The sequence below is a fragment of the Anabrus simplex genome, chromosome 10 (genome assembly GCF_040414725.1).
Source record: "Anabrus simplex isolate iqAnaSimp1 chromosome 10, ASM4041472v1, whole genome shotgun sequence".
Taxonomy (NCBI): domain Eukaryota; kingdom Metazoa; phylum Arthropoda; class Insecta; order Orthoptera; family Tettigoniidae; genus Anabrus; species Anabrus simplex.
Genome location: NC_090274.1, coordinates 4,112,618 through 4,138,761, shown reverse-complemented (window position 1 = coordinate 4,138,761; position 26,144 = coordinate 4,112,618). Strand labels below are relative to the sequence as shown.

Genomic DNA, 26,144 nt, shown 5'->3' with positions numbered 1-26,144 from the left:
TTTGTTTGTCGCTTCTTTAAATTTTGGCCTTTCGAACATGTCTTAGTTGATATGCAGACCAAGTGGCCAACTCAATACCAGAATTGAATTTCTTTGGATAATTCCATATTATAAGAAATAGTAATTATTCCTACCATTGCTTGCTAATAACAATTCCATTAACCCTTTATAACAATTATGTCTATATGTGGTAAGCCCAACCATTACGTATTATTAAAAGTTTGGCAGACTTATTCATATCAGTGTTTTTAAGATTTGGATATTCGTAATTCGCTAATAACATGTTACTATTGTTGGTCGCTCTTGCCACGTGGAAGTCGGCTCTTGGATCCGTTAGAGGATTAGTAGAAATGTTTGATTGTAATCGCGACAAAGTGGCAGTTGACAGTATTTGCTATTCTCCAGAAAAGTATCTTTCCTACACCAAACTTCTGTGAGCTCATCATAAGAATTAACTACATACCGAGCTCGATAGCTGCAGTCACTTAAGTGCGGCCAGTATCTAGTATTCAGGGGATACTGGGTTCAAACCCCACTGTCGGCAGCCCTGAAGATGGTTTTCTCTGGTTTCCCATTTTCACACCAGACAAATACTGGGGCTGTACCTTAATTAAGGTTATGGCACTCCCAGTCCTTCCCTGTCCCATCATCGCCATAAGACCTATCTGTGTGGGTGCAACGTAAAGCAACTTGCTCGTATGGGGTGATGTTATTTATAAAGAATTTGTGAACATAACACTAACAAATCCATGGGCAATACCTAGTTTGTCAATAAAATGGCAAAATTTCTTATTCCAGGTTGGAGACAGGAATAGAACAGAAATTCCAGCGACAGTTTCTCCACCGGTCCGCTTGACCAATGAGGATATATTGTGCAAGTACTGGACTATTATGGTAAGGATCTGTTACGGAAGTTAGCTTGTAGCCTGCATGAGTTGCCTCTTCAGTCACTGGGAGAGTATTTTCTTGTTGTTGGAAAGGCGTTGTTCGGTTGTAAGACTTCTTTTTTGATTTAATTCAATTCAGTTATCTGTTTATATTGTGTATAACATATATACAAAAAGAAAAAATGAAACATGATAAAATTAAATGGACTGTTGTTTGATTTTATGTGTGTTTCTTGTCTTGTGCCACCTGTATAAAGTGTACTCTGTTGTAAATTCTTATCAAGGTTAGCCTTCAACATATAATAATATATAATATTATTGTTGCCATTGATGATTTTACGGCCCGTACTTATAGACATGATAGTGTATAGGGTTTTGGGCTTATGCCGTGTCAAGAAAATAAGGTGAAATTCTTTACGTTTTGCAGAGAACTGTGCTCTGCGTCATCACAAAATAATCTCGAATGTCCATGAGAAAGGCTCCTTAAACAATGACTTTTTGAAATTAGACGGTATAATAGAAGTGGAAATGGTACGTTCATTTGTCACCAGATGGCTCCCCAGGGGTGGCACAGCGCTAATGTTTGAAACGGAAGCCGACCGAACCATCAGAATCTAAGAGGGTTCCATAACATGTGTTCTTAACATATGACATTGACGCAAGCCTGGGATGAAACATCTGGCGATGAGGAACGTACGAATTTGGAAAACACCGAGACGAAATAACAATAGTGAAGGGACAGATTCTAAAGCTAGTTTAATGGCTAGTCACTCTCTCTTTTCTTTTTATAAGTAAGATATCATTAACAATCCTAATTCAGTGCCACTCTCTGTACTTCTGAGCTGCCTCAGTTGATATTTTCTCTGATTTTCCCCTTCACTCCAACAAAAATATATCTGTATTTTCAGGTGTAGGCTTTTGATTTATGGGCTAAAGGATTACGTATTGGGGTTGGTTGACATCAGCCACCATTGAAATGGAAGCTTGAAAGTATTTCTGCATGGATTGCATTGTTTAAAGCTTGTGTGTAGTGCATGGAGACAGGATGATGTAGTCATGGATGAGTTGCAGTACCTAGATGAAGTGTGTGTGGTCCTAGGCGCAGCTGCGGGTCTCTTCGCTCGCCTTGCAACGCTGGATGATTTCCGTAGTGTCGCTGACTGTCGTGTGGGCCACAGTTAATCTGGCCGTCTGGTTGTCCCATCCTCCCAAAGTGTACGAGGTCCTCAATTTTGCCGTGCCGTTGTTGCTCCTGCCTTTGCTCTGCTCTGCCTATGCTGAGGTCAACAACGAAGGAGTTCAAGCTGTTAAGGTACGTCATGTCTCTTTACATTCCTTGTTGTCGTGAAGAAATTTTGTCTTCACTTTCAAGATGATAGTTTGTGAGGTGGGTTGAATGGTGCTGGTGGTAGAAACAGTCTCCTGTGAAATAAAATTCTGGTAACTCTGGAAATCATAAAAGTATCTGTCATTTATCTACCTATCATTTTATGCTGACTGTATAACAGTATAAAGTATTAACAGTAAGAAAAACAATAAGAGGAAAGAAGGAGGGGACTTACTATTAGGGAGTTCTTTAGAAATTAAATAACAAGAAAGAAACGAGGAAAAACCCAAGATATAATCATGTCCATGTCGCTATAGCTCATTCCACTTTAAGAAAACAGTATTGCTCTTATGGACCTACGAGTAAACACACCCATATTTCCTCATGATTAAGGGATATTGTACTGTACCCTGTAATGTATTATAAAGGACAGATAAAAAGGATGAGGCATTTTTGTCCGGGGGTTATTAACGTAACTACATAACATTTTCTTTTTCATAAATATATTCGTAGGAAGGAAGTACAATGGTAGGAATAGCCATCGCTTCATTGCCTCTCTTCATTTTCTTTCTTCTGTGTTGCTGTGGTACAAGCCTCGCGTAGTCCCTCACTCTGTGAACCGCCGGCAGTGTTGCGTGTGTGTTTTTAGGCTTTAATTCAGTTCGTACTTGTGTGTTGAGCAAGAGTTGGTTGTATATTGCACAGTATTTGTTACTGTACAGAAGTTGTTACTGAAGATTTTGGTGTTGTGGTGTCCAGCGATACGACATGGCATAACTTGGTACTGATTAAAAAATACTGTGTGTTTTATTTGTGCTTTGTTTTGTTATTTAGCTGTTCTTTTTTAGGCGCATTTTAATTTTACTACTGTTTTTACAACCGCATTTAATTTTTACTATTACTTTTGTGAGCGATACAACTGCACATTCGTACCCCGCGTTGCCTGAGGAAATTTATTAAATGCAATTAAATGCATTCCTCACCCCTCGAGCCCATAAAAAAATATTATTTTTCTATTTTCTCCCCCAATTTGCATTACACTTCAATGTTGTGGTTTCTTATGTGCCGTAGTTTACCTCTAATTCTGTATAAACCAAAAATAGCCCCTGTAAACCCCAATCTCCTTTAATTCATAAAAATAATTTACAGCTTAGTTTCTTCCGCTTTTTATCTTGAACTTAAATCTTGAATTTCACAAATTTATGAGCCACCGTTTTTTCAAGATGATGTTGGGCAGAGACGTTCGATATGGCAACACAGTTGTCACAAGAGCAATACTGTTTTCTTAACATGGAATGAACTATAGTAACGTTCTGGTCAGGTTTTCGACAGAAAATCTAATCAAGAGCTTACTCCTTTGTAACACATTTCAGTTTTCTTTTGTTGCATCCGGGATATAGTGCGTTTGAACCCCACTTTCGGCAGCCTATTCTTACTCCAAGGAAATGCTGGAACTGTACCTTAATTTAAGCCACAGCTGCTCCCTTCCCACTCCTAGCCCTTTCCTATTCCACCATCACCGTAAGACCTATCTGTGTTGGTGCAACGTAAAGCAACTTGTTAAAAAAAAAAAAAGAATGTTTTGAAGAGATGATAGGGAAATGATGGTGTCAATTTCATTCAGGACATTTGCTGTTGTGGGAAGTCAGTAGAAGTAGAAGATGGAGCGTGGCTGGAGTGTTGGGCGCACACGAGAAACATGGAATAATGTAATGGAAAACGAGGTAATAAAGATCTGCATTTAAGAGGCAGAGATCTGCATACTGTAGACGTTTATTCAGGTCCAAGATGTTGAAGTAGGACGGAATTTCTTGTCTGTGGTCATGATTACGGGCTTTCACACTGTACATAAAGAATTAAAATACATGGTTAATTTAATTAACTTTTACAAAATAGTTAAAGGCACAATATGGAACAAGAAAATACCAACAAAATGTAAGAGAGCCATATTTGAAACCTATTACGTACCAATCCTGACCTGTGGTTGCAAAACATGGACCATGAGAAATAAAGATGTTAGTAGAATCCAGGCAGCAGAAACGAGATTTGTTCGTAGCATGATCAGTAAAACACGGAGGGACAGAGTCCGTAATGAGGAAATCTGCAAGCGAGCTCAAGTTGTAAGACTGCAGGACAGAATAACAGTGCAGCGACTGAGACGCATGGGAGATAACAGATTACCAAAACAAATGTATGATCTAAAACTTGATGACAAAAGACCAAGACTCAGGTACAAGGACATGGTGAACATTGGCATTCAACAACAAGGACATACTTTGGAAAGCATTGAAGAAGGAGAGAAGTTCAGAGACCGCAGATGGTGGAGAAGCCTTGTTCGCCGACCCATCGCTTAAGATGGAGCGAGATGGGAGATGATGATGATGATGATGAATTATGTTGGCCAGCTGATGACTAAAGGTGGAGAGCACCGGGCGAGTTGGCCGTGCGCGTAGAGGCGCGCGGCTGTGAGCTTGTATCCGGGAGATAGTAGGTTCGAATCCCACTATCGGCAGCCCTGAAGATGGTTTTCTGTGGTTTCCCATTTTCACACCAGGCAAATGCTGGGGCTGTACCTTAATTAAGGCCACAGCCGCTTCCTTCCAACTCCTAGGCCTTTCCTATCCCATCATCGCCATAAGACCTATCTGTGTCGGTGCGACGTAAAGCCCCTAGCAAAAAAAAAAAAAGTGGAGAGCAGAGATCAGGATAGAAAGAACATAAGGAGGGAATTGTAATTTAAGAATGCTTGTCACGAATTTCAGCAATTGTGAAGAGAAATCCAAGAGATCATCCACAGGATTTTACTTGGTATGTATGAAGAGAGAAATTTAGCTTGCTGTCATGAATTAGAGTAGCACCCTCCTCCTATGGATCAGTGGTGGAGATGTGTGCAGACTTGTCAGAGATAGTCAGATGGGTCTGTTCAGCACCCAGTGTTGTCTGATGTTTCATTGTAAAACAATATCTGACGACTCATTCAGTATTTATTGAAATAATAACATTAAGTTATTTATTAGACCACCTAATCAATACAAAATCGTCTTGGATGATTTACATAAATTTGTTAGCTAATAATGGGACATGTTTCGCCTTCCCTGAAGGCATCATCAGCCATAGTCTTAACCTTAAATTAAAAATAGGCGTCTAAATAACATGTAGTAATGAAATGAATTTTAAAAATCTTGAAGAGATTTGAAGTAAAATAAAGTTAAAAATAACAATGATGGTTTGAAAATACAATGTGATGAGATACAATAGTGGAAGTATTAACAAAATTAACATTAGAAGGCTGCTAAAATAAGTACAATGGATAAAACAACAGATTGTTATACAACAAGTAGTAAGATTGCATAAAAGTAAAGTTGATAGTCATGGCGGTTATAATTAGACGATGGCGAAAAATCTTATATAATCAAAGTAAAGAGGAGAGAATAAAAGTCAAAGTTAATCGAGAGATCCAAAGTTCATCATGATCTTGAAGATAAAAGACGAAAGTCAGATGCATATGTTGAAGTTGTAGAACACGTTGAGGATATGAAGTTGGTGAATAGAAGTTGAAGAATAGGATCACTATGGACCATCTCAAAATTTGAAGTGATGTTCAAATGTTGTAAATTGTGAGTTTGTAGATATTCTAGTTGAAAAAGCATATAAAAGTGGAATCATTTGATGGTGACAAAGATAGCTTGTAATATTATGAGTTAGAAGAATTTGCAACCGTAGATTTCTTGCTACGTGTGTTATAACTGAAGTTTTGTGCTGGAGGGGGATCTGTTTGCGTTGACGTAACTATTCAACGTGTTCTACAACTTCAACATATGCATCTGACTTTCGTCTTTTATCTTCAAGATCATGATGAACTTTGGATCTCTCGATTAACTTTGACTTTTATTCTCTCCTCTTTACTTTGATTATATAAGATTTTTCGCCATCGTCTAATTATAACCGCCATGACTATCAACTTTACTTTTATGCAATCTTACTACTTGTTGTATAACAATCTGTTGTTTTATCCATTGTACTTATTTTAGCAGCCTTCTAATGTTAATTTTGTTAATACTTCCACTATTGTATCTCATCACATTGTATTTTCAAACCATCATTGTTATTTTTAACTTTATTTTACTTCAAATCTCTTCAAGATTTTTAAAATTCATTTCATTACTACATGTTATTTAGACGCCTATTTTTAATTTAAGGTTAAGACTATGGCTGATGATGCCTTCAGGGAAGGCGAAACATGTCCCATTATTAGCTAACAAATTTATGTAAATCATCCAAGACGATTTTGTATTGATTAGGTGGTCTAATAAATAACTTAATGTTATTATTTCAATCTAATATCATCAATACGGACCAAAAATGATATTTATTACATGTAAAATCATTCAGTATTTATCCGACAAAATTAAGTCAGCTCAGCAACAGGACACCCAACTTATTTCTGTTTTCTTCTGCCGTCTGGTGGAGTAAAACAGACTGACGAGATTGACCGCAGGCAGCCTAAATAATGGCAAACAATAATGACTGCAGATGGTAGTGTATAGCTATACTCCTTTGTGTGCGTTCCTGTCCTTCCAAGCTTCCAAGGTTTGATGAATTATCATCTGGTATAGTTTACACTCACCAGTTTTCTCCTCTCATACTTGCAGTCATCTGCCTCTCGATCTCTTGCCACACGCTTTCACCTGGGTCTCCTTGAGACCTCAGATCGTGTGCTATTTATCAACTGACGAGCCCAACTTAGCACACTGGGGCGAAACGCTGGCAACCAGGAATGAGTTAGCTGGAAAATTTATAATGTCCAATAATGGACCATTTATATTGGTATTACTCAGAATATCCTTTGAAAAGACAGAAATCATGATACTGAGCCACCACTTGTAAATAAAATCACAATAGAAGATTAGGAAATCAAAATCGTTGACAAATTTAAATAGGAGAAATATCATATAACCTCAGAGGCATAATGGAATAAATAAACTGACCAGAGCACAATATATCACCAAGAGTACATACATTTAAAAATATCTCTCAATAGCCCAAAAATTAAAACACTGTAAAACAGTTACACAATCAGAAATAACATATGTAAGTGAAACAGTTAGAAAAATATAAAACAAATAACTAACATTGCAGAAATAGACAGATTACTCAAGATTGATACCTTTGCTGGCGAGATGTAGTGTTTTCAGTGCACTATGTCTTCTGGTATAGGCTATATCAAATTTGTTACTTTCGTTGACCTGTCTGTCTCAGTCTCATCCTTGGCTTTGACAATTTGAAAGTGACTGAGGTATGAGTGATGCTAGTAATACCATTCCTTATGCAGCCAGTCCCTGCTATGATGGTGTGAAAATGTTACTTATGGAGTCGGTTGGTGCATGCATTTCAGTGGGCTTGGCAGACTGATATGTAATAGTAACTCTGGCTCGGTGTGGAAAGCAACGGGAAACTACCTCACTCCTCATTTCCCTAGTACGCCTCTTCAGTGACGCCTGGACTATTTATGACAGCTGTTGGCAGAACTGCAGAGGATCAAACCAGCCTTCGGGCTGAATACCCAACATACAACATAACACTCAAGATTGAAAGAAGAATAAAAATAATAATGTTATTTGCCTTCCGACCCACTAACTACTGTTTAACGATTTTTCGAGACGCCGAGGTGCCAGAATTTAGTCTGTCAGGAGCTCTTTTACGTGCCAGTAAGTCTACCGACACGAGGCTGACGTATTTGAGCACCTTCAAATACCACCGGACTGAGCCAGGATGGAACCTCCCAAGTTGGGGTCAGAATGCCAATGCCTCAACCGCCTGAGCCACTCAGCCCTGCATCAAAAGAAAAAATCAGAACATGCATAAACGGAAACTATCAAGAAATTGTACTCTGGAGACTGGCTTCTAATGAAACAGTCTGCAGAGAAATGGAACCAATAATGAGCACAATCAGGAAGAAAAGAACATCTGCTGAGGATACCAGAAGAAATGATCAACAGGGGAATTGTAGAACAGTAAGAGCAATTTTAGATGGATTACAAAAATCAAGGAAGATGTGAGGAACTACGAATTACAATAGAAAATTAAAAAAACAAAACAAAAGAACCAGGGAAAATCAAGAAACTCGCAGATAAACCAGACTGCAAACCAAGATCAACAGGTGGACACTGGGACAGGTGATTTCAGATGAAGAAAGAAAGTTAAGATCTGAGAGAACGAAGAAGGATTGGGCTCACAGAAAACTGAAAACCCCTTTTTATAAAATTGATAAAAGTGGTCCAGTGAAGGCCACAAAATGTAAATAAATAAATTCCTAAGTATTTGAAACTTTCCACTGTCTTCAGTCCTCGACTCTTCCTTGTCACTAGATATGATCTTTCTTTCACATTGAACTTCATTCCATACTGTTCTACCACTTCTGTCCATGCATTCAGCAGCTCTTGAACTTTTCCTCTCAATCACGTTATCTGCTGTCATCACATGACCAAGCAAGTATGCTGTGCGGTTAGGGGCGCAAAGCTGTGAGCTTGCATCCGGGAGATAGTGGATTGGAATCCCACTGTCAGCAGCCCTGGAGATAGTTTTCCATGGATTCCCATTTTTACACCAGGCACCGTGGCCTCTTCCTTCTCATTCCGAGGGCTTTCGTATCCCATCGCTGCTGTAAGACCTATCTGTGTCGCTGGGACGTGAAGCAAATAGGAAAAATAAGTCATCACATGCATTACAATGAGAGCTAATGGTGAAAGGGCACTTCCCAGGTGTAAACAATTCCTTTGCTCCAACCAGCCTGTTCTCCCCCCCACCCCTACTGCCTTGATACATCTCTAACCCTCTACAATACTCTTCTCACTCTTGTGGTTTTCCAAGGCTCTCCATGCATGACTTTTGCGCACACTGTTGAATGCCTTTCCTGTATTCAGGAAGACAATCAGTATGAATAAAATATTCACACCTTTGGTTATTTCTGTTAACTGATATACTTACCAGAATCTGGGAAACTGGAACTGTAAATTAATGATAAATTGATTAATAATCTGGCAGATTTGGTCTTAATGATCGTGCATGGCAAAGATGTCTTATTATCTTGGGGGTCATGCAAGCATATGTTCAGTACCTTGAAACGGACTCTTCCTGAACCACACGTAGGGAATGCAGATTTATTTATTTTTAGACAGTTGGCTCTCATGCCTTGGTGAATGTCCAACTGGTCCTTTAGACAGTGTGCGCCTCCTCACAGTGACACTTTACTTTACTTTGAAATAGTTTTGTGTGAATATTTATTGCGTCTTTCTGGCCATGCACTGCCAAAGGGAAGAGAAAAGAATTCAAAAACTTCTCAGCAGTGTAGGAAAAGATTTGCTTTCATCATGTTCGGAGGAATATGGACATGGACCTTGGAGTGAAATTAGTCAGGCTCAATCTACTATGGACACTGGTCAGTGGGAAGTAGGGGCAATAAAGCACCAGTTGATTTTTGAGGGTAGTGATGAGTCTCATCTAGAATTCAGTTCTTCAGCTTTGATGAAGAAGAGGGCAATGATACTGTGGAAATGGACGACCATGGCGGACGGTTGCAGGCGTGTTGTGTGTTCCTGATAATAATCCTGTTTCTTGTGGTCCAAGTGCTTTTATCGCGTCTACGTGTGAATGAAATTGAACCGACTAGCGTATACTTTGATGTTAAGTGCGGTGTAACTTGTTGGGAAGATATACTCTCCAATAATAAGCTGCAAATAAGCACCTATGTGTTGTGTATTAACGGCAAGCAGCAGCGAATGGCGTCCACTCGGCGTGTAAAGCACAAGCCTTCGGCCAGTGACTCATCCATCCTGACGCTGAGTGTTCTACTACTAGCATTTGCCGGCGATGTCCAGCTGAACCCAGGACCGGAGGTAAATACCAGCCTTAGCATCTGCTACCAGAATGTCTGTAGTCCTAAGAAATCACTCGTGGACTTTAACGTTGCTCTGAGTGACATGCATTACGACTGCATGTGTTTAGCGGAGTCCTGGCTTGACTCTTCAATCGACAATAGTGAAATCTGCACGACAATTATGTTATTTTCCGCCAAGATAGGCAAAATATCATTACTAGTAAGAACAAGGGAGGTGGGGTTTTAATAGCAGTGAACTCTGCTTACGGTCCAGTGCAACGACCTGACTTAACGGGAAACTGGGAATGTGTTGTTGTGAAAGGCACCCCATGCCCTGGCCGAGCGCTATACATAGTCTGGTGTTACCTGCCCCCGGACGAGGTGAAAGTATGGCTCACAGACTTCCGAGAAACCCTGGCTCGAATTTTTTTGAACATTTTATGCTCTACAATACTTTCCTGTGTAGTTTGTGGATATCTTTAACTGTGTGTTGTTGTGACGTAATTTTCTTGTATTGCTGTATTGGAGAAACTATTACTGCTAGGCTTTCTTTCATTGCAATTACATTTTTAATACACAGAAACCTTCTTTGGGAGATCCTCTAAGCAACAATGTAAACCCCATAAAAACCTGTCCAGAGGTTCTTGGAGTTATAACTGGACAATACATAGACAGATGTTCGAGTTTTATATAAATTACAGTAACTATATTTCATGTTATTGGATTGAAGTTTCCTTATTGTGTCTTTCTTTTGCAGTGTATTCGGCCTATTCAAGAGCGCCTGTTGATGTTGCAGTATCTTCAGCATGTCCCGTTACAGCTGACGGTGTTCAACCACGCTGTCTCCTACTCCACTATTGGCACGGCAGCTGTGGGTCTCCTGCTAGCGTTCGTCTCTAAGATACTGCTTCATGAGATCAGTTAAATTGTGTAGTAACTAGGTAATAGTGGTTTCCTGTGCAGTATACCAGCCTTACTTTAACCAACTGTGCCTTCTTGATAATGGTGATCTTAAATGTACCCAGTTCTTAGCTTAAGAAAATTGAAGTAAGTAAATTTATTTTCATATGCGTAGAAGAGTTTGTAGGAGATAGAATGAGATGTCTGTTGTATTTTCACCATGAGAGGCCTTCAAATAAGAGATGTTCAGAGATGCCAACCTTCAAAGATGGTTGTTAGTAGTGGAATCTGAGAATGGGTAATGCGCGATGTGACATCTTGGGCAAATGAATGCAATTTCGAACAGTATCAACAGATCGTAGCTATTGCTCTTGTATCATTTTCAGTGTTGCTTCATGGAGATCCTTCTCACTGAATTGCTTTTGGTAATCTGTGTCAAGGCAAGAGGTCAGTTTTATTTATCAGGAGAGCACCAAGAGTCCTTCTAATGCAACTTTAAAGCTCCTTTATCAGTGACTGAATAACAACTTGTTGCATTTGCACTTTATTTCTTACAGGTATGTGTTACAATGAGTGTTTTTCTCACTCTTCTTCTTCTTCATCCATTCCCTTTTCCAGATTCTCTCTGGGTAGGGTAGTGAACCAAAGCCCTCCACCTTACTCGATCTTTCCACCACTTCTCTTCTAGTACTTTATTGCTATTGACTCTGTTTGCAATACAGTCCACAACAGAGCTTCTCCATCTCATTCTAGGCCTCTTTGCAGTCTCAGTATCCATGAATGTTCTCTTTGGTATTCTCTCCCCTGGCATTCTCATCATGTGTCCAAACCATTTTAGCTTTGCTACATTATGTAAATTCCATACGCTTAATAATAATAGCCTTTGATTCTTACCACTCCAGACTGATTTTTGTACTGATTGTAGATAATTCTTCTTTCTTGGCATCTAATCCTGATCACATAGTCTAGTCTGTAGTCTATTATTGATCTGGTAACCCCACCTTCCCATACTAGCACAGAAGTCCAGAAAATGTTTCCATATTTTCACTGCATTTTCCCATTACTTTCTCATATCCTTTAGTTTTGTTTCCAACTCTCACATTGAAATCGCCCATTAGCACTCTCCTATTCTTGCTCTTGACCTTCACTACGATGTCTTATGTCAATGTCTGCTATCGTTTAGAGATAGATAAGTGATAGTGCAGATATTTTGGTAGAACTTTTTATTCTTACACACATTTTGAGGTTATCTACAACAGTTTTGGCAGCTGAGCCTCAGTGCAGTCAATGCCTTTGGTGATGGTGCAAGGAGTTTTAAACCTCTCAGGTGAAGATTTTTCCACCTTCACATTCTTCTTTGGTGGTGAGAAATCGAGGCGAACTATAGGGGTAACTTTAGCAGTTCTCATGATAGACATGATACTGTATAGGCTTTTGGGCCCAAAAGCCTATACAGTATCATGTCTATAAGTACAGGCCATGAAGGCATCAATGGCAACAATTCTAATGATGTCTTAATTCCCGTACAATTTCCTTGAAGAAGAATGGTTTCTCAGAAGATAAATTCTTTTGAGTTTCTGAAAGAATGTCAGAGTTCTGTACACTTTTGTTGAAGGAAAGTGGTTTGTCAGAAGTGAAGTTCCTTGGGGTTTCTGAAAGAATATCTGAATAATCCAGATTCATTAGATCTCTCAAAACTTTTCTCTGAGGGTTAATAAGAGTTCGAACTTTTGAAGTACTAGATTTGAAATCTTCAAATTCGCCTCTTAATAGCTGTGTAAAGTCATCTGTAAGAAGTTCAGCAGATTTAGCAGCACTACTACTGTTGCAAGGGGATCATCATTCATATTTTAACTTGAAATTAGTAGACGAGCTATCAGCGGTATTAAGCTGCCTCGAACTGAATTCAGTTAAGCAAGAGTTCAGTGGCTTGGTTTTCATCACCAAAGTTAAGGCTCCTTACAAAGTTCCTAGTGGTAAATGTCTCAACCTCTCCAGATTGCTCTACTGAGGATCTATGCAACAACATATCTTCCACCTGAGTAGCTTCCACAATGTCTGTTGCACTACAAAAATCCTCAGCCACATTTGACAAGACAAGATAGATTTAATGGAGACAGTTTTTTTGGCTGCCAAATAGAAACTTCACTCCTCTTGTCTGCTTGAGATAAACTGCTATCATTTAATCTAAAAATGTCAGGCCAGTGTTTCTCATTTTGAAAAGAAAATTGATCACTTTTGGGAGCACTGAAGTCTCTCTCAGTATATTCTAGGTGAGACAAAAGTTGTTGAAAACTGCTCTGAGGGTGGCTAATTTCAGTCTTGTGCCTGTGAAGAGGGGAAAACTTCAAGTCAGGTTTTCTGGTCTGGGCTGAAGACACACTGCAGCCCACATGATCAGTCGACTGACGTTCTACAAACTGCGCCAACACATTTTCGATGTCAACATCTTTAAGGAGACAAAATTTGCTAATTTTTGGTTATGAGACAAAGTCTCTCATAGTGCATTGGCACTGCCGGTGGCTACAATTAGCCTACGCAGTGGCCTCCACGGTACGCGTTAGCCATGCGTCTTGGTAGGTGTGCTAGGTACCAACTGATGAGCCCAGCCTAGCACACGGGGGCGAAACGCTGCAACCAGGAATGAGTTAGCTGGAAAATTTATAATGTCCAATAACAGACTATTTATATTGGTATTATAAATTTACTCATTCGGAACAAATACACTGACTGACAGAGCAAATGCAACACCAAGAAGGAGTGGTCAGAACTTTATGCCAATTGCAGGGTAGACTGACGTCACTGAGGTATGCTCATGATGTGAAATGCGCCGCTGTGCTGCGCACGTAGCGAACGATAAATGGGACACGGCGTTGGCGAATGGCCCACTTCGTACCGTGATTTCTCAGCCGACAGTCATTGTAGAACGTGTTGTCGTGTGCCACAGGACACGTGTATAGCTAAGAATGCCAGGCCGCCGTCAACGGAGGCATTTCCAGCAGACAGACGACTTTACGAGGGGTATGGTGATCGGGCTGAGAAGGGCAGGTTGGTCGCTTCGTCAAATCGCAGCCGATACCCATAGGGATGTGTCCACGGTGCAGCGCCTGTGGCGAAGATGGTTGGCGCAGGGACATGTGGCACGTGCGAGGGGTCCAGGCGCAGCCCGAGTGACGTCAGCACGCGAGGATCGGCGCATCCGCCGCCAAGCGGTGGCAGCCCTGCACGCCACGTCAACCGCCATTCTTCAGCATGTGCAAGACACCCTGGCTGTTCCAATATCGACCAGAACAATTTCCCGTCAATTGGTTGAAGGAGGCCTGCACTCCCGGCGTCCGCTCAGAAGACTACCATTGACTCCACAGCATAGACGTGCACGCCTGGCATGGTGCCGGGCTAGAGCGACTTGGATGAGGGAATGGCGGAACGTCGTGTTCTCCGATGAGTCACGCTTCTGTTCTGTCAGTGATAGTCACCGCAGACGCGTGTGGCGTCGGCGTGGAGAAAGGTCAAATCCGGCCATAACTGTGGAGCGCCCTACCGCTAGACAACGCGGCATCATGGTTTGGGGCGCTATGGGGGCGCTATGGTTTCCTTCTTAACAAAAACTCAAAACAATAAGTCGTATTTAGTCGAAAGTCTTCTTGTTATTTTATTTGACAGTCTTTTGTTCATCATAAAGATGTTTGCATTACACAACATAATTTTATTATTACATGTAACTAATATCATGTTTAGACCCGTATTGAAATTCGCTATAATATGCTTACAATTTTTTGTTTTTTATTCCACCTTTTCAATACAATTGAATTTAGGTTGTTACAAATTCATAATCCTGCAACACTATTTTATAGGGACATGTTTTGCTTGGTTTCAAGCAACCTCAGCCATTGTAATCATCTCAAGGTTAAGACCTGTCATTGTTAATTTGCTTTGACAAATTTGTGCTTAGTTATAATTCTAAAGTCGGGCTGAGTGACTCAGGCGGTTAAGGCGCTGGCCTTCTAACCCCAACTTGGCAGGTTCGATCCTGGCTCAGTCCGGTGGTATTTGAAGGTGCTCAAATACGACAGCCTCGTGTCTGTAGATTTACTGGCACGTAAAAGAACTCCTGCGGGACTAAATTCCAGCACCTCGGCGTCTCCGAAGACCGTAAAAGTAGTTAGTGGGACGTAAAGCAAATAACGTTATTATAATTCTAAAATTAAGTAGTAAAATACATAAACATAGTAATTTGTGAACACATTGATAGTTTAACAATATGAATGACAATACTGAAACTGGAACGCCTGTACTTCAGTTTTGTGGAGTGCATGGATAACGCCAAGGCGTGTACGGTTCATGCTTTAGAGAGTACGAGATAAGGGTAGTGAAATGAGTTCATATTTGAAGTGGAACTTGCATTTTATTTTAAAAAATGCATGGAAATTATATCACCTTTTACAGACGAATAGTTTGGATGTCCTCGAAGGTGGGAAGAAGGTATCGTTCTGCGTCGTCGTCCCACGGCGGTTGTTAGCCCTTGATGTTGAAGGAGACTCAAACCTGGGGCGGTTGTCTGATGATAGTGCAGCGTGGAATAGTTGTTGAGTTTTGTATTCCACAAAGTCCCATGAAAGGAGCAGAGAAATGTCAGAGAGGGACGTCAATCCGAAAATCTTGAAGTGTTGATTTGTTTCTTATTTCACAATATTTGAATGATGGTGCGTCCCTTTGACTAAACCCTTATAAAAAGGAACTACTGCCAGCTTAAAATCTGATCGTCAAAACAAGACTAGTTCGATGAAACTACCTAATTTAACATTTTCCTGTTCAAAACCAATAAATTACAGTAGTATGCCTCAAAATTAATACCTGAAGCAGAATTCCAACATATCGAAGATTTTAATCTTCAGACACCAATAAGTTTTAACAAAAATTACAACTCAAATTTTAACATAAGAAGTCAGTTTACAATTGTTTTTAATAAACTAGAACTTTGAAAAAAAAAAAAAAAAAAAAAAAAAAAAAAAAAAAAAAAAAAAAAAAAAAAAAAGCCAAATTTTCATCATTATGAAGATATTACTGTGTTTTGGACGTCAATGTCTTTAGAATTAACCGATATTCCAATTTTAGTATTGTCATTCATATTGTTAAACTGTCCATATGTTCACAAATTCCTATGTTTATGTATTTTACTACTTAATTTTAGAATTATAATTAAGCACAAATTTGTCAAAGCAAATTAACAATGACAGGTCTTAAGCTTGAGATGATTACAAAGGCTGAGGATGCTTGAAACCAAGCGAATTATGAATTTCTAACAACCTAAATTCAATTGTATTGAAAAGGTGGAATAAAAAACAAAAAATTTTAAGCATATTACAACATAATTTTCCAATAAAAGCGGACAACAGAAGTAATGATCAATTCAGGCAACTCATTGTAAAATTAGAGTTAATAGAGCAAAAAATGGAGCTCATATACTGGAAATTTGCATTCAGCAATGACGTTACACTTGCGGTCAAAGATTTTATACATATTTCACAAAATATTATTTGACAGTGAGTAGCCTGTGTGTAAAACTATTTTCTTTTTTCTTGTTCGCAGAAGAAATGAATTTATAAACAGCATTTTGAATTCTTAAAATCCGTAATAATTAGTAATACTTCTGTATTGTAATATACATAAGAAAATCATAGTAACTATGGCAAATCTCTGGTAATTGGCATCTCTGGATACTCTAGTAAAGTGATGAACTATGTAACCTATTTAGAATGCATCGTTTGGTTGTTTGGTGCTGTAAGCATTAACTGGCTGTGAATTTGTTTGTTAGACACTTTTCAAGGTCATTTGCATTTGTGAGTGGTTATGTGCTAATTGACCATAAGCAAAAAGTTTTCTACTCTTTCCCAACAAGTGGGGAAACGACAAAGAGCCACTTTTAGGCAGTTAAGGGTCTCATATTAACCCACTTTGCATCTCATTGCCCCGTGAAGTTAAGTGTATCCTGCTTCAGATAAGGAAGCTAGTTTTGAGGTCATGCTAGAACCAGGAATTGTTTTTTGCTATTGGCTTTACGTCGCACCGACACAGATAGGTCTTATGGCGACGATGGGACAGGAAAGGATTTGGACTGGGAAGGAAGCGGCCGTGGCCTTAATTATGGTACAGCCCCAGCATTTGACTGGTGTGAAAATGGGAAACCACGGAAAACCATCTTCAGGGCTGCCGGCAGTGGGGTTCGAACCCACTATCTCCCGAATACTGGATACTGGCCGCACTTAAGCGACTGCAGCTATCGAGCTCGGTGCACCAGGAATTGAACCTAGGCCATCTGGGCTGAAACTTGCTACACTGGCCTCTAAAACTGAATAGCAGGGACTTGAAATGAGTTTGGCCAAGTAGAACAAATCGGATTTTAACATGTAATCTTATAGTAGAACAGCAAAAAAGGGAGTTAATTTTGAGGAGTTAATGACTGACATTCCGCTCTCTAATGCTTCAACTTATTTCTTCATGTGTGTGCTTCATTGTTTGTAGTCCTCGTATTCTAATATTTTATTTCATTACTGAAATTTACTTCCGTTATGTGGCAGCTAGATATTAGTGTTAATATGTGAATACTCTGTGCAATTTTTTTTTAAATTTGACATAGAAAAATGTAGGTGCGTACATTATCAAGGAAATATATATGAATCCGTTATACTTCACTGTGGTACATGCCATCAGTTATTTAGTTAGAGCAAAGTGGAAGTCATATGTTAAGTATTGTTGAGTATAACTACAAATGCAATAAGTTGTTCATTCACTGATAAGGAAAGCTTCATGTTACTGAAGATGCAGGGAATAATGTAAATCACACAGCAGGAAGAAAGTGCAGTATCAGCGCAAGATGTATTCATGACTTCGAAAAAGCGAAATTTTACTTCAAGGAACTAATATAGGTAGATTACTGTCTGGATGGGTGGATATGGGCGATGTCATATAGGACATCTTGGCACGCGAAACGATGAGGGATGTTGTAACATTTATTGTGCAGAGGCTCATGAGCTAGTTGTGACCAACACATATTTCAAGAAAAGGATAACACATCTGGACATGCACACAAAATGAAATTTGTATGCGGGCGAGTCTGTTTGATGCAGCGTGAGTGAGACACTTCGCTAGTTGCTGCGGAAGTGTTCACAACGGCTCCTCGTAGTTGTAACTGTATTGTGGGTTAAGATCTCAAGCGAGTGGTACAGTAGTTGCCACCTCCACTACCTTCTGTCCTCTCCTTTCGCCTCCAAGCTCGTAATTCCGTAGCGAATCTAGTATCCTCCATATAAAAGGATTCCCTGACAGTCTGGATGGGGCGTATTATGACGAACACATCTTCTTCAAAAAAGTTGCCTTTGTTTTTTCAATTTCTTTTAAGTTGTTTTTGGTGAGATGGGGCCAAATGAATTGTATCCCATAGGTAGTGATGGGACTTATTTTACTAAAAATCTGCATAGACTTGTCAGCTGATAGTCTTCGTAACAGTTTGATATCGCAATTAATGCTGCCGTCACCCTCTTTGTTACATGTTTCATGAAGGAGCTTCCGGAGGTCTGCACGGTTACACCAAGATAGTTGAAATCATTTACAATTTTTAGGGAGACTTTTTCATAGGACAATTGATCTTTGGCAGCAACTCTGCAACCCCTTCTGAATATCATGTGAACCGTTTGGTCCATGTTTAAATGTATCTTTTTGCCTAGGATACCAATAAATCCCAGCATTCCTGTAAGTCTTCTAAATTTGAGGAGCCAAGGGCCATGTAACCTGCATAGGTATGTAGAATGATTTCCCCTTCAAATCCTTTCCATGCAGGTTTGTCCATCAGGTAGTAATCTCTGAGCAATTCGTGGACAAAAGCAAAGCATCTGCACACCACAAATCCAACCAAAAACTTTTGCTTTAGCCAGCGAACTAGGCTTCAAAGCTTGCTGGGGCTGGCTATCAAGATTTTAAAATCAAAATAAATTTTTATTTTTCATAGAATTTGCCCTCCTAAAATTGGGGTACATGGATTATTTGGATATATATTGTAGTGTTGTATTGGAAGACAATCAGTATCCTGTGTTTTGTTTTAGCCATGGTACTTAACGTAGAACACTGCACAGGAAACCACTGTCTTAATAATGTATTTTAAAGCTTTCTGTTTGCAATATTGTGTGCTCTTATATAGTTCATTAGAATCTCTTTTTATGTATAATCAAGAGACATCAACAGTATCTATACTTACACATTCTAATTTGGAAAGTCAGTCAAAAATGTATGTAATAATTGACATACACTCTTTGACAGGAATCCACAGCCATCTCTGTAATTTTGTATATGTGATTCCCAACAAGTAATGGAAAAGAACAAACAAGTGACATCAGGTGACTCGAGTGTAAAATTTGAATAGTGAAGGAAAATCAATTAAAATGTTGTTTAGATCAGACCATTCATTTTCATGGACGTTCCGTAAGACTGAAGTGTAGTATTGCTTCTGTAGCATGAATTCTAAACATGCAAACTCATCATGTTTTGACTTTGAATTGACAAATATTATTTAAAATACTTTTCTGATGATTATACATTAATTTTAGAATGAAAGAATTAATATTTGCAAGATATCTATAGTGCATTGTGTCAGACTCCTTGGCTGAACGTTCAGCGTTGTGGCTTTCGTTTCACAGGGTTCCGGGTTTTCAATTCCCAGCCGGGTTGGGAATTTTAATCGTGTGTTATTAGTTCTTCTGACTTGGGGACTGGGTGTTCGTGTTTGTTCCAACACACTCGTCTTCTTATTCAGACAACACACGACACTACGAACCGCCACAGAAACAGGCAATAGTGATTATGTCCCTCCACATAGAGTTGACGATAGGAAGGCGACACAGTTCGCACCTAATGTTGGGTCCGCCTTGTCAATACACTTTGAATGATTGAAAATGATTCATTCCCCTTCATCAGTGAAGTCAGATCAAGGAATAATGAATAAATAATTTTTGGTCATTAAAAGTGTCTTGACAAGGTGGACCCAACATAAACTATTTAAAAAACTTTCTTTAATAGATTTAGACAAGTCAATACAGGATTAAATCAAACGCTTAGTATGGTTAATTTTATCAACAGTTTGCACCCGTGATCCCACAGATGTGGGAAAAGCGGTAGGAGGAGAAGAAGAAGATACAATGTGCATTTTAGAGTTAAGGACTGAACTTTAAAATTATGACTTTAGTATGAATGATGAATTCTGTAAATTAAAAGTGATACTTCTGATGTCTGGTCAGAAACCAGTGAATGAATCATTCCATATTGAAGCACGTGGGAACAATGTAATTCTTCTCTTTGTATATTCTCAACCTGTTGTTTTGTTGTTGATATTATTGTGACAGCTTTAGAATTTTTATGTTTTTGATATTATTGTGGCAGCTGTAGAGTAGGAGTCTAAGAATTAACATATTTCTTCCTAACCTATTCTATTATAATTATTATTATAAATGTTATTCAAATATTATTCTATTCTGCTCTTATTCTGGACTCTCATCCATTCTAGAGGTTGGCTGTCTTCTGGGCAAACACAGACGTTATGTTCTGAATCTTCTCTCACCATTATCTTGAGTCTTTTTTCTTTACATTAATTTCATGACTCAGTATTTTCTTTGATAGTCCATATATTTCTATTTTCTTAAAAGTGAGAAAGATATGCTATGCAGTATCTACTTATTGTGTGATGTTCCCACCATCTTCTTGTAAGCTTACATATCTTTGTATGTGCCTTACACTTGTAATATGCTTTAATCACATGTTGTTTAAGATAGACTGTTTATTATTGAGTAAGACTGGACTGAAACTTGTGTGTACAGAACAGACTGTTTCTTTTTGGTTGCTGAAATAATTGTAGCGCGATAATTACTTAGACCTCGACGACACAGAGTGAAACCCAAACTTCAAATAGCTCCCTCGTGCCCTTCTGCCCCTAGTCATGAAAGACCGCCACGAGCCAGTCGAAGTGAAGTTCGCCAGTATTGCTGAATAGTGACTGAGGATCAGTTCTCGCCTAGCTCTCATGGCTAATTAACAGAGTAAGATTGTCATAATTGAAAAGTCCGGCTCCATGGCTACATGGTTAGCGTGCTGGCCTTTGGCCACAGGGGTCCCGGGTTCGATTCCTGGCAGGGTCGGGAATTTTAACCTTAATTGGTTAATTTCGCTGGCACGGGGGCTGGGTGTATGTGTCGTCTTCATCATCATATCATCCTCATCATGACTCGCAGGTCGCCTACGGGCGTCAAATCAAAAGACCTGCATCTGGCGAGCCGAACTTGTCCTCGGACACTCCCGGCATTAAAAGCCATACACCATTTCATTTCATTTCATAATTGAAAAACAGAAATGTCTAGTTCTGAACACTGCTAACAAGAAAGAAGTCCTTGTACTACCATTGTGATATTCCTCTTAATGCACTGTGCGTATGTCCATGCTACTTAATTTTATATCAGAGCAGTTTGTTTGTAATATTTATTCATTGTTATTACTGAGATGCTTTGTAAAGAAAATAAATCTTGTTATTACTAATGTCTTGTGTTTTGTAATGGTGTGGTATTCAGTTCCACTGTCTGAAAGAGAAAATCAGTCACCGAGACCAGTGCGGGCAACTGAAGTAAAATTATGCTACATCATTTGTTGTCGGGTCTCTGCTCCAGCAAGTCTTCCAGTTTGTTCGATCCAACCGTAGTTTGCTGTGCAAGTTCTTATTGCCATCTTTCGTGCTCAGTATAGAAAGGGAGCAGCAGTAAGGAGGAACATGGACGAACAGGAAAACAGAGGACATCACAGGTAATAAAAGAAGGAATTTTTAGGAACATATGGGAAATCAACTTTCAATGCATTTTTATAGAACATAATCGTTTGAGGTATTTGTTTCCAAATCAGTCCTTTTGTAAGGCATGAATAGGTGATCTCCTAACCCACTGGCTGTGAATTAACAACCAATAATGATACATTATCAAAGGGTAGAAAAGGGTCCACCTATTCAGTACCATTAACTTGTATATGTCTTGTTAAACAGGGACTATTTTCAACCCCATATATATCGGATCATCTTCAGCCATGCTCCAATTGGAAGACATAGGCACACATATAACCAATAATAAATTAAACAATCTGGTGTGTAACAATTTACAGTCTTAATTTAAACATTGATGAAGTCCGATTAACACATCCACACTTGAAACTAAATGACACATCAAAACTGCTGTGGTTTATGCCGAACTATGTCGTCGCTCCTACAGCAACTAAATGTTCCTGAGTTGATCTGGGAGTGGGCATCCCTATCTGTATAGACGAGCAACTTGATTTATAATTTGTTTCTTCAATAGTAATATATGTAATGACTTGTATGCAGCTTGAAGGGGAACATTTGTAACTTGAATAGGTATTCCTTTTCATCAGATGTAGTGATCTGTTGTTTAATTTGGTTTGAAGTGAATGTCTGAAAGGAAAATAATTTGAAGTAAATTATTGAGAAAAGAAGGGAGGCTAGAAGATCGAGATTAATATATAGCTTTATGATACTCAACCCCCCTTGCGTGCACCTGGTACGGGCACCAACACCAGATTGACTGTTGAGAAGCTTAAGATGACAGGGGTTGGAGGAGGCGGTCCTGCTCCCTCTGGTGTCCGTACTAGGTGCACGCAACGTACATGGGGATATTCACTTCAAACCAAATTAAACAATAGATCATTACATCTGATGAAAAGGAATACCTATTCAAGTTACGAACGTTCCCCTTCAAGCTACATTAAAGTTGTTACCCATATTACTATTGAACAAACATAAATTATAAATAAAGTTGTTCATCTATACAGATAGGGATGCCCACTCCCAGATCAACTCAGGAACATTTAGTTGCTGTAAGAGCAACAACATAGTTCAGCATCAACCACAGCAGTTTTGATGTGTCATTTAGTTTCAAGTTGGATGTATTATTCGGACTTCATCAATATTTTAAATTAAGATGGTAAATTCTTACATACCAGATTATTTAATTTATTATTGGTTATATGTCTTCCAATTGGAGCATGGCTGAAGGTGATCCAGTATATATGGGGTCGAAACTAGTCCCACTTTTATAAGACAATATACTGTACAATTTAATGGTATTGAATAGGTGGACCCTTCTCTACCCTTTGATAATGATCAACTGTCAATACGGACCATAATGAATTTCATAACTTATAATAATGATACATATCGTTGAGTGAATATTTAAATTTCACTACCTAGGCTTTGACTGAACAGCGGCTTGCCCCTTCAGGGTATGGAATGAAAAAATTTGCAGTTACTTTAAATTTCACAACAGCATTGTACTTGAAGAACACTTATTAGATCATGTTGAGTACATGCTTAAGAGATGTCAGGTACAGAACAAAAATATTAAATATTAATTTGACTTGTATCAAAACTGGTGACAAGCACACTACAGTTGTCTTGGCAAGATTAACTCAGATCCTTTCCAACAGAACAAATATGACTTAAGCCACCAGAGTTCAAACGGTAGAGCAACCAATGCAAAAAGGTAAAGTTCGGTTCCCACTGGTGTCAAGTTGACTGGTTTTGTTGTGTACTTCACATCACTTCAGAATGTACTCGACACAACCTAATAACTTGAAGATGTTCCAATCGCAGGAATATAACCAGCTTTTGGGTGGTTAGGCCGCGTGCATTTTGCAGAGTTTCCCCCAGACGTGCCATTTGGGCTCATCAGCTGGATTGGCACGCCCCTCCAGGACTCTGCTTAGCAGTGGCAGACCAAGCGCATGGTCCCGCCGTGTTAGCAAATAGGGATTGCTAACCTGCTAAAGGAGAAGTGAATTCTCCGTTTCCAAAAAATATTACTCCCCATGGAGTTAGAATATTCTGCGGCCGTGAAAGCCATTTTTGATAACTTGAAGGTGTATTTCAAATACATATTTTATAGCGCGTGCAAAAACTGCTGTGTTAAAGAAATAGTAACCCGCAGCAGATATATCATTAAGAATGATTATCCTTTGACATAATTTGCACGATATTGAGCCCTAGACGACACTTTTTTTCTGACTGAAGTTTTAAGCTGAAATATTTCACAAGCGCAAGGATGATGGATATGTCGTGTAGCTGGAATAATAACTTAATATCACCTAACTTCTTGCTGTACGAATAGCGAGCGTTATTATTGTGACAAGGTTTATTCAGAATTCATGTTTCGCAAGGAATGCTTGAATCTCGGTTCAGCATGGATCGAGCTTGGTGTGAAGAATGGCCTCCCTCAAACTCTGACCATTGTAGTAGGGAGCTTTCTCGTTTCAAACTGCCATGAAAAATTTGGACATCTTTGAAGTGAGTGCAAATCAGTCGCAGGTGATCCAGATCCTGGCAGCGTAAGTGGGGAAAGAAAGAGAGCCCTTCTTGTGACTGTAGTGGCATTTAATAGATAGGGAGTCGTGGAAACATTCCTAACTTAAATGCAGCCACATTCTGTTCTGACAGAGTGTGTAGTATATTCAACAGCTCTTCATTTTGTATATTGTAGTAACTACCTCAGACAGTCTGCCATCGTCACTTGATGTAAACATCATACCCGGCTGTGAGCTTGCATCCGGGAGATAGTGGGTTTGAACCCCACTGTCGGCAGCCCTGAAGATGGTTTTCCATGTTTTCCCATTGTCACACCAGGCAAATGCTGGGGCTGTACCTTAATTAAGGCCACGGCCACTTCCTTCCCACTCCTAGGCCTTTCCTGTCCCATCGTCGCCATAAGACCTATCTGTGTCGATGCGACGTAAAGCCACTCAATCCAAACATGTAAACTAGATTGAATGACTCTTAGAAGACCTGGCTTTTATGTGGTATGCTATGTTGCCTCGTTTATGGCACCATTATGTGCACAATGAATGGAACACATACCAGTGCACGCTGATGCCGTACGGTACTACTTTACCCAGGTCAATAAATATAATTTCAAAAACCTTGAAGTTGTGGGAACCAGATGCACATTACATCTTTCTTTGTTGACTTCTGCATCAAAGATGTTCATCCATGCTGTTACCCTCACAGCACTGACATCAGGATTCTGCCCGCCTGGTGGCCTTGATTGTTAAGGTGTGAAGTCTGAGAATGTGGTTTGTCGGTTTAAGTCCTGTTGGTGGGAAAACTTTTTGCCATCAGAATGTCGGCCAGCAGGGTAGAAGAGGTGGTGGTATTAAATTTCTAATCACTAGAGTGTGTGCCAAAACCCTGGATTTAATTCCAAACGTCTCTGCAGTGTTCGTATAGAATAAAGGCATATGACATTTGATGGTGATTCGTCCATTGGATGGGGACGTTAAACCTTGAGCTGACCCCTTGGTGGTATTAAACAGGAGTAGGCTATGTGCCGACACCCAGTTTCACAATCTCTCTACCTCATCAGTAGCCCTTACCCAGACATACAGGTCGCCCATGGGCGTCAAATAGAAAGGCCTGCATCCTAGAAACCATACACAAACAACAACAGAAGCTCCACTAATCTGGATTCGCCCAAGATTGTATTTTTTGAGCATCAACTTTTAGCATTGGATAATGTGCATATGAAGATCCCGGAAAAGCTTCAATTTTATTTATTCGACATGCAACTTCCGAGAAAAAGTCCGTGCCATATATGGCACGCTGGGCGGTAGTGCCATCTTTTGTTTCATATGCGGGAATTTGGATGTCATTCCGCATTTGGCTTATTGATATGCTTTCATCCAATACTTATTTTTTAAATCATCAGTACACAAGGTTTTCTTCAATATTTGCATATATTACAAAAATAATGTTGTTCCAGAACTATTAAAAATACCTAGATGTTGGATTTTTTGTGCTACGGATGATTTTATAGGGGTTGTAATAGAGTTGTTAACTGTATGAGGAAATTCATTTATATTTTAAGTAATAATAAATAATAATGCTAAAATCTCACAAGCCTGCTTTCTTATTGTTTTATGATCGCATAGGATCACTTGAGTCAGTCCATCGTTCAGGTCTCTCACAAACTACCCAAATCGCCGGGCTGAGTGGCTCAGACGGTTAAGGCGCTGGCCTTCTGACCCCAACTTGGCAGGTTCGATCCTGGCTCAGTCCGGTGGTATTTGA

General features: G+C 39.4%; 1 protein-coding gene across 1 annotated transcript in view; it reads left to right on the top strand.

Annotated features, from left to right (window-relative positions):
* The window catches only part of LOC136882040 (uncharacterized), an 80,109-nt gene extending 68,454 nt beyond the window's left edge, over window positions 1–11,655 (top strand). Inside the window, exons 8-10 of the mRNA XM_067154542.2 lie at window positions 799–894; window positions 1,987–2,199; window positions 10,848–11,655. Coding sequence (XP_067010643.2) covers window positions 799–894; window positions 1,987–2,199; window positions 10,848–11,015 — 477 coding nt within the window. The 3' untranslated portion in view covers window positions 11,016–11,655. The remainder of the gene's footprint in view (window positions 1–798; window positions 895–1,986; window positions 2,200–10,847) is intronic.
* The last annotated feature ends 14,489 nt before the right edge of the window (window positions 11,656–26,144 follow it).